The sequence below is a fragment of the Bos grunniens genome, chromosome 9, assembly GCF_055505025.1.
Source record: "Bos grunniens cultivar Pamir isolate PY7600 chromosome 9, Bosgru_T2T1.0, whole genome shotgun sequence".
Taxonomy (NCBI): Eukaryota; Metazoa; Chordata; class Mammalia; order Artiodactyla; family Bovidae; genus Bos; species Bos grunniens.
In genome coordinates, this window is record NC_141173.1 from 104889381 (window position 1) to 104907750 (window position 18370).

Genomic DNA, 18370 nt, shown 5'->3' on the forward strand with positions numbered 1-18370 from the left:
CAAGTAAATAAAAATAGCACCCTTGGCTTTGGAATGAGCAGGAAGGGAGAAAGGTGAGCACATAGCCTCCAAGTTCTGTTTGGGTCAGTTTGCTAGAATCAGTGTTGTTCGCCTGGGGACACACCAAATCCATTCAGGGAAACGCAGCCAGGACTGACTCACAAGGTGGCTTCACCACGAGCCATGGAGGACAGAGCCCACCTCCATTCCTCAGTCACATGGAAGAGCCCCACCTTCCACAGAGTCCGCTTGGGGCTGGGAAGCAAGTTTATGCTGTCAGAATAGCGTGAGAGTCAGCAGAGAGGCCTGAAAACCCGGACCAAGGGCAGCGCCTCCTCTGAGAATGCAGAAGTGACCGAGAGGGGCTGTTGCTGCATTCAGAGCATTAGGGACCCCATCCCTCACCCCGCATCTGCTAGTCAGATCGTCCCCCACAGCCCAGTGCTAGTAACTCTGCCGGGCCAGGATTGTGCAGCTGGGACCCTTCCCTCTGCTGACCCAGACAGCAGCACAAAGGCTCACCAGCCTCCTTCCCGCTTCCCTTTCTGTCAAGAGAAACAGGAAGGGACCTCATCTGCCTTTTTCACCTTAACTGAAACTCCTCCTGAATTTCGGATGTTTTCCACTCATAAGCATGCCCTTGTAAATATTGCACTTGATCTTTATTCTCAAGTTGTTTCTAAGCTTCTAACGAAGGGCATCCACTCTAATTCTTGGAGTCATGTGCTCAGGCAGTGCGTCTGTGAGTGGCAAACACGGAAGGTACTTCCTCCCACTTGAGATGCAGGAGCACGGCCTGACGCTGCGAGAGTGCATCACAGGTCACTTCTGTACAAGGGGAGGTGACCCGAGACTGGCCAGAGCCGTGTGCGGCTCTCCTGCGCCATGAAAGTGGCAGAAACCCTCACCAGGTCCGTCTCCACAGGTGAATTCACATTCATGAAGCCTCCTGTCAAGTGCCCAAGATGAGCACATTCTCCCTTCTGATCCAGTCATGTTAAAATTCAAGTTAACTTAAAACTTTACTCACTTTTTGCTAATACTAATGTGAGCACGTGAGAGGTAAAACCCAGTATGTACATAGCACAGACGTCGCCAGCAGAAGTTGATGGCAGAGAGCTCAAACTTGACCTCATGGCATTCTAGGTCTTCATGCTTCTTCCCACTCGACATTTCCGGGGTTTTCACAGGTCACATCACAAGGAAATGCAGTCACCCCAACAACCTGCTGCCGGACCAGCCAGTCTTCCGATCACACACGTCTTGCGACAGTTTTGGACTGTCTCCTCTAACCCTGACCCGGCTCCCTTGTCAGGAGTGCTGTTACCCACACCTCACTGTTTCTTTGTGTGCGTTAGAAAAGGAAGACCCTGAGTCTGGGTTGCCGTACTTTTTAAACACTGCGTTGTGCTGGTGACTTCAGAGACCCCATTCTCCTTTCTTTTAAGACTGAAATGTCCAGAATGTGCGGAAGGCAACGGCACCCACTCCAGTACTCTTGCCTGGAAAATCCCATGGACGGAGGAGCCTGGAAGGCTGCAGTCCATGGGGTTGCGAAGAGTTGGACACAACTGTGTGACTTCACTTTCACTTTTCACTTTCATGCATTGGAGAAGGAAATGGCAACCCACTCCAGTGTTCTTGCCTGGAGAATCCCAGGGCAAGCCTGGGAGCCTGTTGGGCTGCCATCTATGGGGTCGCACAGAGTTGGACATGACTGAAGTGACTTAGCAGCAGCTCCAGAATATGGAATCAGAGAAGCCAGATGTGGGGCAGTGGATGTTTCCTTAAGAAACGAGAAAGATGAGAAAGGGAAAGTGTTGCTTTTCAAGTTTTATTAGCAAGAAAAGGCAAGGATGACGTCAGCTGCACCTCCCAGGGTGATGCCAGCCAGATAGGTGTCTCCAAAATGGAACTGTTTATTTGAGCAAATGGATGTCATTCAAGGTTGTTCTGGGGGAAATGCTAATATTCTGCCTGGACACACACCATCTTTAAGAAGTTTACCTCTGAATCACTTCCAAATGGCAGATGCCTGACATTGTCGATGTCTCCGGCGTCTACACCTGTCACAAGAGGCTTGATGCCACCAGAAGCACAGCCTGCCCGTCCCGCATCCGAGGCCCCAGCTCAGCCCAAGTTCCAACCCTACTCCTCTTGCTGATGTTTCTACAGACACCCAGCTGCCCTTTAGGAAAAATACTTAACTTCCCTACAGTTTTTCTACAAAATTCACACCCTGAGAAATTACTCAAGGCATATGGCTTTGTTTGCTGGATACCAAGCACATATCTGCACATTCACGTCAGGTGACCACTCGTTTACACAAAACAAAGGGATACAGGCTCCCCCTCACATAACATCTGTTTGGCCTCATGCTGCGGTCCCAAAGTACCAGTGACAGCAGGAGGAATAAAACCTCTGTCACAACCAGTCCTCACAGACTCATACATTTCCTTCCCATGCGGGCGAGTGTGCACACACAGGACCGCGCTCGCTCAAGCTCCAAAGTGGGCCTGGAGGCAGTGAGAGGCCTGGCTGGCCCTGGGACACACGCCGCCCACAGTCACTGCTCGCACACCTCAGCTGTGGGCCGGCTGGAGGGCGGTGCTGGGCCAGCCCGGGGGCCTTGGCGGACGGCCCGGTGGGGTGCTCGCCACCCAGGGTGCTGCCAGGTCGAGGGCCCGCAGGCGGGAGGTGGAGGTGGAGGCTTGGGACTGGTGGGGGGCTGGGGGGGCAGGCGGTGCACAGCCACGTCCAGCCACCGGAGTGGCCAGAGCTGCGAGCTAAATGGACCGCGGGGAGGACAGTATAAAGGGAGGCAGAGAGCCGGGTCACACTGAAACGACAGGCCAAGGTAGGTCTGTGCAGATCATGCTAAAAGCAGCCGGAAGACATTAGCTGGTTTTAGCAGGAGCAATGCTCTTGGTTTGCGCTTTGGGAGCCTCCAGAGCCGCGTGCAGAACAGGGTCCTTGCAGAACTGCCCAAGGAAGAGCATCACTGTTCAGCAACGCAGACCATCTCCAAGCCCAGCCGGCGAGGGCAGAGCCTGGATCTGGCCCAAAAGCCCTGAGCAAACCCGCTGCATCTCAACCTGTTGGATTTGATCATTTGGTCTCACAAGGCTTCTCGTCAGAGACAGAAAGGCTCCCTCAAGACCACTGTGCAGTGCACACACTTCTACGAGAGACAGCGTTACACACACCAGTGAGCACGTCATCATCATGCGTCCCCCTGGAGAGTCCCTGCCCGTGCACAGGAGAGGGTGGTGCAGCCCCTTCCACACCCCCTGCCCCGCTCCGCTCCACTGCTGCCCACTGCCCGGCTTCTCGTTTCACGGGCTCCCCGCCCATTGCCAGCAACCTTTCTCGTTGTCTTTAAGCAAATCCCAGACATAGTATTGTTTCATCCGTAATATTTAGAGTTTTCTCTAAAAGTTAAGTACCTTTCTCTGTTCAACATAGAAGTAATGAGCTCTCACATCTAAAACGTTTACAAGTGCTGTTTAATATCATTAAATGCCCAATCAGCATTTACATTCATCCAGGGGGCTTGTGAATTTTTTAAACTGTTTTTCAACCAAGTTGCTTCTAATCTGTGGGCTCCCTGATCTTTCACCTTTTGCTGAGTAGATCCTAGTGATGTCCTGACTGTGTCCTCAGCCCCCTGAACTCCCGTAAACTGGTAACTAGATCAAGATGTCTGACCAGATTCAAGCTCAGTTTTCTTGGCAAAATACTTCCTCAATGGTGTTGAAAAATACCTATACAAAAAAGGTCTTAATGACCTGGATAACCATGATGGTATGGTCACTTACCTAGAGCCTGACATCCTGGAGTTCGAAGTCAAATGGGCCTCAGGAAGCATCACTATGAACAAAGCCAGTGGAACTGATGGAATTCCAGCTGAGCTATTTCAAATCCTAAAAGATGATGTTGTGAAAGTGCTGCACTCAATATGCCAGCAAATTTGGAAAACTCAGCAGTGGCCACAGGACTGGAAAAGGTCAGTTTTCATCCCAATCTCAAAGGGAGGCAATGCAAAGAATGTTCAAACTAGCACATAGTTGGGCTCATTTCACATGCTGGCAAAGTAATGCTCAAAATCCTTCAAGCTAGGTTTCAACAGTACATGCACTAAGAACTTCCAGATATACAAGCTGGGTTTAGAAAAGGCAGAGGAAACAGAGATCAAATTGCCAACATCCATTTGGTCATAAAGAAAGCAAGGGAATTAAAAAAAAATCTACTTCTGCTTCATTGGCTACACTAAAGCCTTTGACTGTGTGAATCACAACAAAATATGGAAATTCTTAAAGCAATGGGAATACCAGACTATCTTACCTGTCTCCTGAGAAACCTGTATGCAGGTCAAGAAGCAACAGTTAGTAACGAGACATGGAATAATGGACTGATTAAAAATTGGGAAAGGAGTACATCAAGGCTGTATATTATCATCCTGCTTATTTAACTTTTATGCAGAGTACATCATGCAAGATGCTGGGCTAGATGAAGCACAAGCTGGAATTAAGATTGTTGGGAGAAATATCAGTAACCTCAAGTATGCAGATGACGCCACCCTTATGGCAGAAAATAAAGAAGAACTAAAGAGCCTCTTGATGAAGGTGAAAGAGGAGAGTGAAAAACCTGGCTTAAAACTCAACATTCAAATAACTTAAGATCATGGCATCCGGTCCCATCACTTCATGGCAAATAGAAGGGGAAAAAGTAGAAACATGGCAGATTTCACCTTAGTTGGGCTCCCAGATCACTGCAGATGGTGACTGCAGGCACAAAATTAGAAGACACTTGCTCCTTGGAAGAAAAGCTATGACAAACTCAGACAATGTATTAAAAAGCAGAGACGTCACTTTGCCAACAAAGGTCCTTATAGTCAAAGCTATGGTTTTTCCAGTAGTCATGTGCAGATGTGAAAGCTGAACCATAAAGAATGCTGAGCATTGAAGAATTGATGCTTTTGAACTATGGAGCTGGAGAAGAGTTTTGAGAGTCCCTTGACAGTAAGGAGATCAAACCAGTCAATCCTAAAGGAAATCAACCCTGAATATTCACTGAAGAAAGGACTGATGGGGAAGCTGTGGCTCCAGTACTTTGGTCACCTGATACAAAGAACCAACTCATTGGAGAAGATCCTGATGCTGGGGAAGATTGAGGGCAACAGGAAAAGAAGAAGAGGGTGGCAGAGGATGGGACGGTTGGATGGCATCACCGACTCAGGGGACATGAACTTGAGCAAACTCCGGGAGACAGTGAAAGACAGGGAAGCCTGGCGTGCTGCTGTTCACGGGGTCACCAAGAATCGGACACGACTGAGCGGCTGAACAACGAGGGTGTTGTTGGCTGACTGCTCGGTGACACAGAGCAGGTGTGTGGGTTTCCTCTCTCCTTGGCCTGTTTGGGGCTTGAACACAGGTCGTACTATTTGCATCTCAGCCACTGACTGCTTTCAGGCTCACAAACACACACGTGAGAAACCGGGGTTACTAAGAGGAGCTGGTTCCAGGGTCGAGCCTGAAAGTAAGACACACCCAGGAACGTGGGGTGAGCCGGGGAGCCAGCAGGAACGGGAACCACCCCACCCTGAGCAGCAGTGGCCTGTGAGCCTCTGAATAAGAATAACAGCTGCGTCTACAGTGCAGATGGGAAGGGACCTCTCGTCACTGCAGAGGACGATCAGTGGAAGGAGGATGGATCCGAAAGCCATCGTCGTAATGAGAGCTCTCCGCACTACGCTCGCAACCTTTCTGTAAGCCCAAAAGTATGTCCATATGAAAAGTTAAAGGAGAAGGCCTGAGGAAAAGTATGTGAGCCTCACCTTACTTACTGGTCTCACCACAGCCCCAGAAGGTGGCACGTGGAGCATGGGGTTGAGGTCTGCAGGCGGGCCCCTGGGTGGGGGTCACGCCGCTCGGGTGCTCCTCCAAACTCGAGAGCCAGGTCCAGCGCCAGCTTCACCCCTGCCGCAGGGACCTGCCTTTTCATCTCCTTGTCTCAGTCATCACTGCTCCTCCCTGCCTGGTTCCCAGCGGTCTCCCTGGAGGACGTGCCTCAAGGCTGATCATGCTGGGCGGCGCTTGTGCGGTGGATCACAGCTGGTCTATAAATACCCATGTGTTTGTATGGATGTTTTTCATCAATGTATCTAAATTTCCCATTGCAAATGACATAAACCCTGAAAGCTGAGGGACCATCTGGTTAGATGTCAAATTAAAACGTCAGACTCAGAAGGGACCCGGGGACACACGTGCCCAGACAGCCGGCAATCCCAGAGCTGCGTCTCTGAGTCTCCGTTTGCTCTCAGGCAGGCTACTTGTTTGCCCAGATAAAAGATGAATTTATTCCCTGATTTTACTAGAAGGTGGGGAAGATGAAAGTGAGATTATTTTTAAGTACATGGAGGTTCTTTCAAGGAATGGACTTCACAAGAATCCCAGAAAATTCCATATTCTTGAAAATAGATATGCATTTATTATCCAAGTCAGGTCACTTCTGAAGGTGAGAGGAAGCTATGAATGACTCCAGGTTAACAAGAGTCAACGGGTCTGAGTTTACCCCACTTTTTCACCAGATCCTATAGACTGTTGAAAGAAACCTTGGCGACCTCACTTATTCCAGAATATGCTGCTACCCCTTAGAGGAAGCAGGGGGCAGTTTGAAGGCAGAGGAGGTTTAGAAGCCTAAGTCTTCCTTGGCCACACTTGGGCTTGATGCTGACATCTCTCCGTGGATGAGGTCACTCTGTTGGAGTCCCTCCTGGAGCAGTTATTCCACAATAACCAGCCAGAGCGATGGCGTGGATGGGTTTGTGTCTTGGGTGCAGGAGCCCCAGCCAGGTGGCTTCCCAGTACTGTCTGGCCTGATGTAGCTTCCTGGTCTCCATCCTCTATGCATACAAGGGTGGGCTTGAAGACTGACCATCCTCCGCAGGAAGAGTCCAGAAATAAATCCATCATGGTCACTGGACAAAGGCAACCTCTTCCCTCTGACTGTTCCCTCCGACCCCAGAAATAAACCACTCCTCCCCAACACTAACTTGTCTTAGAGAGCTGACCATCTACACAGATCCTTCAGAACCACCGAACTGCTCCAGCGGTGGGGGTCTGTTAACTCCCATCTCATTCTCAACAAGAAGCTGCGTTTGTGACAAACAATGATGGCACTCAGGTGTGGAGCCAGATGCCCAGATCTGAACTGACTTTGCCCCTGACCAGCTCAGAGTAAGTCCACACCCAGGCCTCCGTCTCCTCGGCCATACAAGCAAGCCAACAGAGCTCCTGGGGGATCCATGAGACAATTCAGGAGGAGCAGGCACCTGGCAGGTAGCGACCGACCACTCAGGAAGACAGGGTTTCTGTCCTTGCTGTTGTCTGTCCTGTGGCTGAATTTGCTACAAATAAACCCACAATCAAATGGATGGGTAAGTAGTATTCTAGGACCAAGAGCTTTTGCCATGGCAACACTGAAGTGCTTCACGGGTATTTAATCCAAAATGAGGCTTGTTCCAGTCCTGATGAAAGTAAGGCTCAGAGGAAGGTGACCAGCTCCAAGGTTCTCGGCTCTGACCAGACAGGAGGCGCAGAGGCTCGGGCCCCATGTTGCCCTGGAGTCCAGGGGCTGCCAGGAGCAAGACAGTCCACAGCAAGGCACCTGCCCCTTCTTCGTCCTAATGGCAACTCCTGGAGGGCTCTTTGAGGGGCAGAGGAGCGAGGGAAGTTGCTCTTCATCAATCCAATGAAACTGCGCACGGAGCAGAGGCCGCGTCTGTCCTCAGGGTCTTACATGAGTGTGGGCGTCGCAAGTCTGCTTGGAGGAGGGGTGAGTAAGCACACCTCTGGATGTTGTTCATAATATTTATTTTGGAAAAATATTTTAAAAAGGAATTTCTTCATTAACAAAACAGTAAAAAACTCAAATAACATTTGCACAATATTCCATAAATACATTTATATACAAAAAAATATAGTCACATTGACCCGAAGTGCCTTTGTACATATTTACCAAAAATTTAAATTATAAAAAATGAACATCACAAAATACTCAAGCTTTACAGATATCATGAAAAATATTTTTACAAGTCCAAAAAATAACGCACATTTTTTCCACCTAGAAAAACACATTTTTGTATCAAAAAGGACAATAAAGGCAGTGTTTGTGATTCTAATTCAAGAGAGGACTGGCTCATAAGAATCCAGAATACACACTTCAGGCAGCGCGTGCTTCTTACCTAGTGATCGAGTCCATTCGTTTAAATATATATTTTTTAAAAGCAACTGTCCATAGTGCAATGGAAACGTCCTAGAGGCAGAGCAGCGGCCGCGGGAGCGCCCGCCGCCCCCGGCAGGAAGAGGACCTGGCTTCCAGCAGCAGTCAGGAGCACGTCCGCTCCTCCCAGCAGCACGTCCGCTCCTCCCAGCAGCATCGTCGGGGCGACACCTCGGAAGTTCCTTGTTCTGCAGAAACGGAACTTGCCCCGTCACCTCCATGTCACACCTAGAGGGCCCAGGAGACAGGGGAGGTTATCGCGGCCGGAGGCCCAGTTCTGGCTCCCTGGCCGCAGGTGGGCCCCGAAAGCCCGCTCTGACCTCAGTGGCGATGACACACTCGTCCTGCTCCTCGGATATGACGTACACAGACTGGTACTTTGTGTCTTTTGAAGCAGAGTACACAGAGTCTGGCCTTTTTCTTTCAGACGCTTCTCCACTAGAGGGAAATAAAAGAGCCACAGTCAACACATGAAAACATTTTTGAACAGGAGAATGACCAGAGCTTGGAGGAACACACCCAGCTGGCCCCCCTGCCCAGCCTGTCCTGCCCATCCCTCGGGTGTTGGGCGTCCTCCCCGGGATGGCCCCCCTGCCCAGCCTGTCCTGCCCATCCCTCGGGTGTCAGGGTGTCCTCCCTGGGATGGCCCCCCCTGTCCAGCCTGTCCTGCCCATCCCTCAGGTGTTGGGGTGCCCTCTTGAGCTGGCACCCCTGCCCAGCCTGTCCTGCCCATCCCTCGGGTGTCGGGCGTCCTCCTCGGGATGGCCCCCCTGCCCAGCCTGTCTTTCCCATCCCTCGGGTGTCGGGCGTCCTCCCCGGGATGGCCCCCCTGCCCAGCCTGTCCTGCCCATCCCTCGGGTGTCAGGGTGTCCTCCCTGGGATGGCCCCCCCTGTCCAGCCTGTCCTGCCCATCCCTCAGGTGTTGGGGTGCCCTCTTGAGCTGGCACCCCTGCCCAGCCTGTCCTGCCCATCCCTTGGGTGTCAGGGCATCCTCCCCGGGATGGCCCCCCTGCCCAGCCTGTCCTGCCCATCGCTCGGGTGTCGGGGCGCCCTCTCGAGCTGGCCCCCCTGCCCAGCATGTCCTGCCCATCCCTCAGGTGTTGGGGAGCCCTCTTGAGCTGGCCCCCCTGCCCAGCCTGTCCTGCACACCCCTCGGGTGTTGGGGAGCCTTCTTGAGCTGGCCCCCCTGCCCAGCCTGTCCTGCACACCCCTCGGGTGATAGGGCGCCCTCTCCAGCAGGGCCCCTGACGAGCTGGCCTCCCCACGTGCCCCCTCCAGGCCGAAGCACTCACCCTCTGAGTGTCGGGGTGCCCTTCTCCTCCCCTGCAGAGCCTTGGGGCTGGCCCTTGGCATCGCGCACGCTGTGGGGCCCCGCCGTGGCTGCGGCGCCCTTAAGGCCCTGCAGCAGGTTGCAGCCCACGGCAGAGTCTCGGGCCGCGAGGCCGTTTTTCTCCGCTCCGGGCTCCACGTGGAAGTCTGCCTTTTTGTTGGTGTTCTTGATCTGCGTGGCCCCGATGACGCTGACAGAGATGTCCTTCTCCCGCTGGCGGTTGGCCAGGTTGTTCATGGTTTCTGTCTCCCCCCGGCAGGGGTCTGCAGGGGGCCGGCGCTTCTGCAGCCTCAGCCGCACGCAGACCACCGTGGCGGCGCAGCCCAGCAGCAGCGTGAGGACCAGCAGCACGCCCGCCCCGACGGCCACCCAGGGGAACGGGCCGGCCTGGCCCTCCACGTACTTCTCTGTGAGGTCCACCACCACGGGGCCCGGGGGCGGCTCGGGGAGCAGGAACTGGCAGTTGGGGCCCCCGTAGCCCCGGGCGCACTCACACAGGTAGCGGAAGGCCCGCTCATGGCAGGTGGCCCCGTTGTGGCAGGGCGCGTGCTCGCACCTGCTGACGGGGGCACTGCAGTTCCTGCCCGTGTACCCGGGGGGGCAGGTGCAGGAGTACTCGTTCACGCCGTCCCGGCAGGTGCCCCCGTGGGCACATGGGGAGGAGGCACAGTCGTCCACGTTGTTGTCACAGTGCCTCCCAGAGAAGCCGGCCTGGCAGCGGCAGGCGTAAGCGTCGCCGAGGTCCACGCATTGAGCACCTGGGGCACAGACAGGGCGGCAGCTCGTCACCCGGGGACATCCTGGAGCACTTGCTGCCCCTGCCACCAGGCCGCACACCAGAGCAGAGACACAGGGCGGACCAGACAGAGGCCAACACTAAGGCAGCACGCGGCTCATGCCAGCCCACGGCAGGGGTGGGCAGGGGGCGGGGTTCTGGTCAAAACCCGCAAATTACATAAAAAATACAGGCTGACACCTCCTGACATGCACCGAGCAAAGAGCTTCGCCTGCACCACTGAATTCATCCTCACAGCAAGCCAGCAGAAGACCCAGTTCACGGACGAGGAAACCAAGGCTTAAAGGGGATGGTGCCCTTGGCGTGGTTTCAGTTAGTGAAGAGCAAGAATCGAAACAGAAAGAAAGAGAAAAGAAGAAAGGCAGGGAGAGGGCTAGGGATGGGTTTTTGTCCTCCAGAGCCAAGTCTGCTAGCCCTCCCTGTTTTTCCTCCCTAAAGATGAAGCATTCAGTGCCCTATTGGTTCAATGGCTGGAAACAAACCGGAGAGCGCTTGACCCCAGGACTGCCTGTGGAGCACACGGAGAGCAAAGCAAGGTGATTCCTCTCTTGTCCACAGTCACATCCAGTGCAGAAGTGCCCAAGATGGTCTGGACTGTCGGCCCAGCTTCCCCGCCCGTGAGTTTCCGTGGGGCATCCCGCCCACTCGTGGAGACCACGCAGCCTCACCAGCCAGCTCTGCTTGGAGACTGAGCGGAGTTGGGCTGGCCCCCAAACATGCAGTGGCTGGGCCGTTGTGAGGGCGGACCCACAGACACTGGGGTCTCGAGCACCTGAGGAGCTGCAGGACCGCAAGCGAGTCCCTGCATCTCCGCCTGAGCTGGTCCTGCAGGGAAGGGACACCCCTGCCTGCCTTTCTAGCTCCCTGGGTGTTTCCAGACTCAAGGGTAAGACTTCTGTGCAGTTTCTCATTGTTCAGACAAAAGGGCTTCTGAGACTCAAGGCAGCTCACAGTGATGAACTCAGCTTGAAACTAAAGCCACACACTTCTCATTAATGTGGACCCCGGACAAAGTCTCAGGTGGCTCAGGTGGCCCTCTTACCATTGGAACAAGGCGAGGAACTGCAGGAATCCATCTTCTTCTCACAGTTAAAGCCGGAGAAGCCCCCAGGGCAGCGGCAGGTGTACCCGCCCTCGGGGTTGTCGGAGCACCGGCCCCCGTTGAAGCAGGGGCCGTCGGCACACACCATGGCACTCAGCTCGCAGATCCTGCCGTAGAAGCCGGGTGGGCAGGTGCAGGAGTAGCTGTTCTCAAGGTCCTGAGTAACGGAGAAGACGAAGAAAGCTTTCCTAGTCGCTCCCGTGACCCACACAGTCTGCCTCAGACCAGGGCTCCCGGCCCCGGTGGGAGAGCCTGCGGCAGCTGGACTCACCGTGCAGCTCCCTCCGTTCCTGCAGGGCCCCGCGCTGCACTCGTCCACCTCCGTCTCACAGTTGGCCCCCGTGTACCCAGGCCGGCACGAGCATGTGTAGCTCCCTTGGCCCGTGTTGGTGCAGGTGGCCCCGTTCCTGCAGGGCTTATGGTGCGTGCAGTAGTTGAGGTCTGCGAGGGTGGAGACAGGAGAGGAGGAGAGATGCGGGAGACGTCCTCGCCTGTGACCGAGCCCAGGGAGGCCGCGGGGGCGGAAGCTTACCCTGGTTGCAGAAAAGGCCCCCCCAGCCCTCCTGGCAGTTGCATTGCCAGGGCTGCCGGCAGGTGCCGTGGAGACAGCCTGGGTACCGAATGCACTGGTCGCAGTACCGGCCCTGCCAGCCCACTCTGCACCTTAGGAGAGAGGAAGGTCAGTGGACGCTGCTGCTGGGTTCACACAACCCCTTTCCCAAGCACAAGACGTCACCTCCGACAGCATCAGCGCTGCTGGCCCTCGCGAGGCTTGGCGGCCCTCGGGATCTCTAAACCCCAAGGACAGCTAAATCCTCCTCAAAGGGTCTGGCTCTGGGCATGAGGGTCAACCAGGGCAGCATGTCTAGGTGATTCTAACCTACTAAACACTCTCCTTTTCTCTGCCAATTCTTTTAAAATCTCATCTGTAAGTTCCACAGCCACTGAGTAGCTTAGGTGAATGACTGCTGCTGCTGCTGCTAAGTCGCTTCAGTCGTGTCCGACTCTGTGCGACCCCATAGACAGCAGCCCACCAGGCTCCCCCGTCCCTGGGATTCTCCAGGCAAGAACACTGGAGTGGGTTGCCATTTCCTTCTCCAATGCACGAAAGTGAAAAGTGAAAGTGAAGTCGCTCAGTCGTGTCCGACTCTTCGCGACCCCATGGACTGCAGCCCACCAGGCTCCTCCGTCCATGGGATTTTCCAGGCAAGAGTGCTGGAGTGGGGTGCCATCGCCTTCTCCATAGGCGAATGACTACCTTGATCCAAAAACTGTCCAGGTATGCATTAAGTAGAAGCACCAGGAAAGCAGCTCCCCACACCGCCAACAGCTAGTCTTACCTGAGTTTTTCAAAGGATCATCTAGAGACACTTCGCTAATACACTGGGTGTAAAAGGACAACAAGAAAAGGAAAGAAAAATGCACCTTTTGCAAACTTACTTGCATTCCCCTGGCTTGTCACAAAATCCGTGCTGCTCATCGCACCCTGGCAAACAGATGGCTGCAAGAGGAAAAGCCACAGGGTCAAGCCCGCCAGAGTGCTTCCAGCATGAGGGGGCTACGAGCTGTGCCCAGCGAGCCAGCGAGCCCGCCGGCCCTGGCATCGGACTTGTTGGACTTTACTCAGCGAGAGGAGCATTCTTCTTAACACAGCAGCTCAAGGACAAAAGAGCTCGGAAGCCCCCACCCCCACAGGCCCCTTTTCTTCTAAGAGAGGGTCAGAAGTCCTTCCCCCTCCTCCTCCCCCACTTCCCAATTCTATGCACAAAGCTCCACCTCTTAATACCCAGAAAGTGTGTGTGTAGATAAGGGTGGACAGCTGGTATGCAGAGTACCAGGGCAAGACAGCTGCTCTATTGTCTGTTCTCTCCCAGCAGCTGCCCCAGTGCAACAATACCAGCCTCCCCCTCACACCCCATGCCCCCACCCCTCACACACACCCCTAGCATGTACACACACACACACACACACACACACACGCACGTGCACCCTTTCCGCCAATGGGAGCAGGCGTGCGTCCCAGCCGCCTATCCCCGGAGAGATCTAATCGATGGCACGCGCGAGCTGGGGGCAGGGAGAGACTCCAGTGTTTGAATAAGAAGAAAAAAGTTTAAGTTTATGGCTACCCCACGGCGAAGGAGAGGGCGGGTAGCCAGGAGGGAGGCAGCAGGCAAGCCTGAGGTCCCGGAGAGGGGGGAGCCTGGAGGCTGAGGCTCCGGGCTGGTTTCCTTCTCCTGGCGTGGAGACTCATTAACGAGCCGTCCCACAAGTTTTCAGGACAACAGAGCCAGCTCGGGCCAAGGCGAGCTCAAAGGAGCCAAAAGCTGAGCGGGCTGAGCAACCATGACACTGGAGGCCGGACCAAATCAGAACTGAGAAAGTGCACCTCCCAGGAAGAGGTTCTACCCTACAGGACTCTGGGCAGGAGGAAGACGCCCTGGGGTTTCTGGGGGTCTCCCCTCCCGGCTCTGGGGAGACCTGGAGTGGGGGGGCAGTGAGGCACCTGGGGTCCAGCTGAACTAGGCCCAGGAGTCCCGCAGCCCTCCCACAGCCTGCACCTGTGAGGATACAGAGCTGTGGGCAGGCAGGGCCGGAGTCACTCGTGTGAAGGCATTTCCTTCCCGGGCAGTGCTCTGTGAGCACCCCACAACAGGGCAAGTGGGCCCCTCCCCAGGCAGAGCTGGCAGACTCACGTCCTCCACAAGTGAAACTGTCACAAACAGTGGGATGTTTTTAAATACACTGGCTCTGCAGAGAGGCCGAGCACACTAACTCCGGAGAGAATGAAGCACTCTTCAATGAGACGCTGTCTCGCAAAGAGAACTCCTTTGGTAGAAGCATGCCCTGCACACAGCCTCCTCTCTGTTCCTCCCTTCCTTCCTCCCTCCCTTCCCTTTGGCTTACTTCCTGACCCCTGGCCCTGTGTCCAAAATCCTCCCTGATTAAGAAAGGCAGCTTCCCATTGCGGAAGTTACAACGTCTGAGTCGACCCCAACCCGCCTCTGGCTGACTGTGAAGTATCAGCTAATCTCTCTGGCTCCCTGGCCCAGTTTCCCCTTCCCAGAACGTCTCCCTGGGGCTAAAATCGCAGGATCCCAGCAGCCCAGAGAATATGCCCCCCTGCTCAGGAGTGCAGGCCTGGGGAGCAAGCTGAGGGCGGTGGCCTCCCTGCCCCGGACTCACGTTCTGTGCAGTACTGGCCCTTCCAGCCGGGGTTGCAGACTTTCTCCCCTCTCTCCCCGCAGGTGAAGTGTCCAAAGGCGTCATCTCGGGGGCGGCAGAAGACGGAGCAGCCTTCCCCGAAGTAGTGCTCATCACACACAAAGCGGTAGGAGTACTTGAGGTCTGTGCGGCCGCTGCTGTGCAGGTCCTGGGACCACTCCTCCCCAACCGCCAGGTGCCTCTGTGTGGCCAGGCGGCTGATAAGTCTTTCTGGGTTCTCTGCAGAAAGAGGACGCCCAGTTGGTTCTGGCCGAGAACCCCGAGGCTTGGGGAACTGGGGAGAAGGAAAGGATGCCAGGCAGGGAAGCTTAACCCTTCTCCTGGACCTCCCAGGGGAACGACAGAATGAAAGGTGTAGACACTTGTTTCCAGGAAGGTTTGAAGTCAAGTACATACTGACTAGGGAAGCAGTTCACGTAGTTTAGGAGTTTGGGGGGATTGTTTTTACCTGTTGCAAGGTCATCAGGAGAATCTGTGTGGAGAGCTTCAATGATCAGAGAGAAGGTTCCCTGGAGGAAGAACGGAAAGACAGAAGACAAACCAGAACTGTTTACAAAAGAATCAAAGGATTTCAGGCAACTCAGTGGCTGCAGATGCGTGCGCAGCGTGTCCTGGGGAGGGTCTGTGTACCTCGCTTGCCTGATTTCACTTTCCTTAAGCATATGGAACAACTTTCAAGAGTGGTTTCCTGATACGTTTTTTCAGTCTGTTAATACAGGATATCGCGTTTGAAAGAAAAAAAGAAGACCGCGGAGCAGGCGGGGCTGGAGGGGCTTGTGTGCAGTCTTCTGGGGAAGGAGCCAGGGAGAGGCGCTGGGGGCTGCCAGGCTGCGAGGGCGACTGACAACCGACCGGTCCAGGAGCTGCGGAACTGGGACTCTCCCACGTGAAGGGGTCCTTTCAGCTCCGCGGCTCGGCGCGCAGACCGGACACGGAAATGTCCCGGGTCCTCGGCCTCTCCGCCTCACTCTACCCTGGCTGTCACCCCGCGCACCACCCCCTCGCCGCTGCCACCGGCTGTAAGTCACCCGGGCGTGGAGGCTGCGCCCCAGGGCCCCGCAGAGCGTGGCGCCCACCGGCCCGGGTCCCCCCGCGCCCCCCGCCCTGCGCCCCCGCCGCGCCGGGGCCTCGCGGCCCTTCCCGCCCGCCCCGCGCCCGCAGGTGCGGCGCTCACCGGCCAGGTGAAGCCAAAGGGGAAGCGGATGGGGTTGCTGAAGGCGGGGTCCGCGCCCGCGCCGTCCGGGAGGCTGAAGGAGTCGATGCCCAGCACCGGGGTGACGGCGCTGCCGTAGGTGCAGGGCGGCTCGGGGGACACGCTGGCCTGGTAGTGCTTGAGGCACACGCGGAAGAAGGTCCTGCAGGCGCACGGCGGCGGCCCCGCGCCCCCGCGGCAGCAGTTGCGATTCCCCAGCAGCCCCTTCTTGTTGACGAACTCCTGCAGCTTCAGCTCGAACACCCCGGAGCTCCAGACCTGCGGGCGAGCCGAGGGTGTGGGGCGCCTGGCGCGGGGAGCCCGCCCGGCCGCATCCTGCCCTGGGCACTGCCCCCCGCGCGGCCAGCTCCCCGGGGTCCGCCCCCCGACGCCACAGGCCGCCGGGGCGCCCGGCTGACAGCTTACTCGACTGCGCGGCCCCGGGGGCCCCGCGTGGCACCTTACCTGGCACAGCAGGGCCGAGAGTACGGCGACGGTCAGGGCGCACCGCCCGCCCATGGTGCACCGCCCGCGGCGCTGGCTTTCCTCGCGTCCCCCCGCCTTGTCTTCCGAAGTCGTCAGGGGACGCTGGAGGAGGAAGGTGTCCCCGGGAGCTCGGGCAGGAAAGCACTGCCGCTCTGCCTCGGGCCGAGATAATCCGGACTTCTCTCCTGAAGGGTCCGGCTCCGGCTCTTTCGGAGGCCGAGGTTCCTTAGGTCCGCCTTGCGGAGGCGACAGCGACCCCGGGGATGCGCGAGAGAAAAGGGGGGGAGGGTCTCCGGAAAGCAGCTCCTGGCGCGGCAACTTTCGGTTTTCCCCTCTTTCTTCCAAAGCCCAAGTAGGTAGGGGTCGTCTGCTTCCTGGTTTTGTCTCAAGCTTGTTGGCAGGGAAAAAAAAAAAAGAAAGAAAGAAAGAGGGGAGAGAAAGCGTCCAGATATTCAGCCCGATTCCCAACGAGCTGCAGGGCTCCTCGCGAGTCCGTTTATCGAGCTGCGGTCTGGAAATCCCACGCGCGAGGCGGTAATCCTGGGCCGTGGAGCAGGAGCGGCCCGGCCGGCTCACTCGGGGGCGGCGGTCCCGGGAGCGCCCTGGACCCGAGTCTTTCCCGGGGACCCAGCCAATGCCATCCAGGTCAACGCCCGGGGTCCCGGACCGGGTCGAGGCGGAAGCTGCGCGCCGGGCTGTGAGTCCAGTGCGGCGCCGGCCGGGGTTCCGCGGGCGCGAAGGAGCTCGGGCTCTCCCGGCGCCGCCGCCTTATATCCCGCTGGCCGCCCGCATAGCTAATGAGATGCAAATGAGCAGCCCCCCAATCTGGCGAGAGCTGTCACAAAGGAGCCACTTTTCCAAACCCTCCTCTCAATGGATCGCCAAATGGTCAGTGAGCTGTAAAATGTGCAACCCTCCTCCCCGCCCCCACCCTCCCCTCCCCTGGTCCTCCCCTGCCCCCGCCCCCAGCCCCAGCCTCCCGAAACGCACTCATTTACATTCCTGCAAAACGTTCACCGCAAGAATCCCCTCTGCGCCCGAGGCGGGTGCCGCCGCCCGGGCTCCTCGGCGCTGCCCTCCGGCCGCAGGCCCGCAGAGGCCCGGGACGAGCGGGGGCGGCGCTGCGCCCCGGCCGGGCCGAGAGCCGCCCGGCGGGTGAGGCCGCGTCCGGCCTTGGGAGCCCTCCGGTCACCGCGGCGCCCGCCTCCGTCCCCTCTCCGGCCGCGGCCGGGTCCTGCGGGGGGGCGGAGGGGGGAGTGGAAGTCGGAAGCCCAGTCCCTGGCGGGCCGCCCCTCCGCCCGGGCAGTCTCTCCCTAAGGAGGAGTCTCCGGGGCGGGGGACCCGGGCGCAGGGAGGGGAGGGTGTGAGCGGTGGGCAGAGGGTGGCCAAAGGGCAGCGGCAGTTTCGGGAAGTTTGGGAAGCTCTGACACCCAGACGCCTCCCAGACAGCGACTCTGCGTCTGGAAACGCAGAGGTGAGCGCGGCGCCCTCGGGGACCCCGTTTCCTCGAGCTCCGGGTGTCCTCGCACGGGTCGGCCGCCGCTGGGGGCGGGGTCCGGGTAGCGCCGGGGATCCTGACGTCTCCAACCGCCGCCCCCCCTCCGCCCCCAACACACACACACACACACACACACACACACACACCCTTCTGGGCGCGATTCGCGGCCTCCGCCACCTTTCCTGGGTCTCCGGCCCCTCTCTCCTGGGTATTCCCCCCTCGGTCTCCCTCTGCCTGGTAAAAAGTGAGTTTGGTGTGTGTCGTTCGCGTGGCTGTCATTAAGGCAGTCTGTTATTGTGCGCGGCTGAATCAGTGGCTCTTTGTGCGCTCAGCTGTATGGTAATGCAGACCGCACCTGCTCCCCGCACAATGCAGAGAGAAAGAGCTCCCCTCCGCGCGCGCGGCGGCCTCTGCAACAATGTCCGGCACATGTTCTAAAGCCTCTCCAGCCTGGCCCCCCC

General features: G+C 56.9%; 1 protein-coding gene across 2 annotated transcripts; it reads right to left on the reverse strand.

The window, feature by feature from the left end:
- Positions 1–7857: 7857 nt before the first annotated feature.
- Positions 7858–17604, reverse strand: DLL1 (delta like canonical Notch ligand 1). Of its 2 annotated transcripts, XM_086318810.1 has the most exons (12): positions 17402–17604; positions 16391–16801; positions 15908–16204; positions 15182–15242; positions 14695–14952; positions 12952–13012; positions 12044–12174; positions 11783–11952; positions 11452–11668; positions 9576–10371; positions 8604–8721; positions 7858–8511 (listed from the first exon to the last, which is right to left on the reverse strand). In XM_086318810.1, the coding sequence occupies exons 2-12, from the start codon at positions 16442–16444 to the stop codon at positions 8506–8508; spliced, it is 2169 nt and encodes a 722-aa protein (XP_086174936.1). In that variant the 5' UTR covers positions 16445–16801; positions 17402–17604; the 3' UTR covers positions 7858–8505. The 2 variants fall into 2 exon arrangements, with proteins under 2 accessions (XP_086174936.1, XP_086174935.1); XM_086318809.1 differs by lacking the exon at positions 17402–17604 and having other exon boundaries at positions 16391–17332.
- Between the last annotated feature and the right edge of the window lie 766 nt (positions 17605–18370).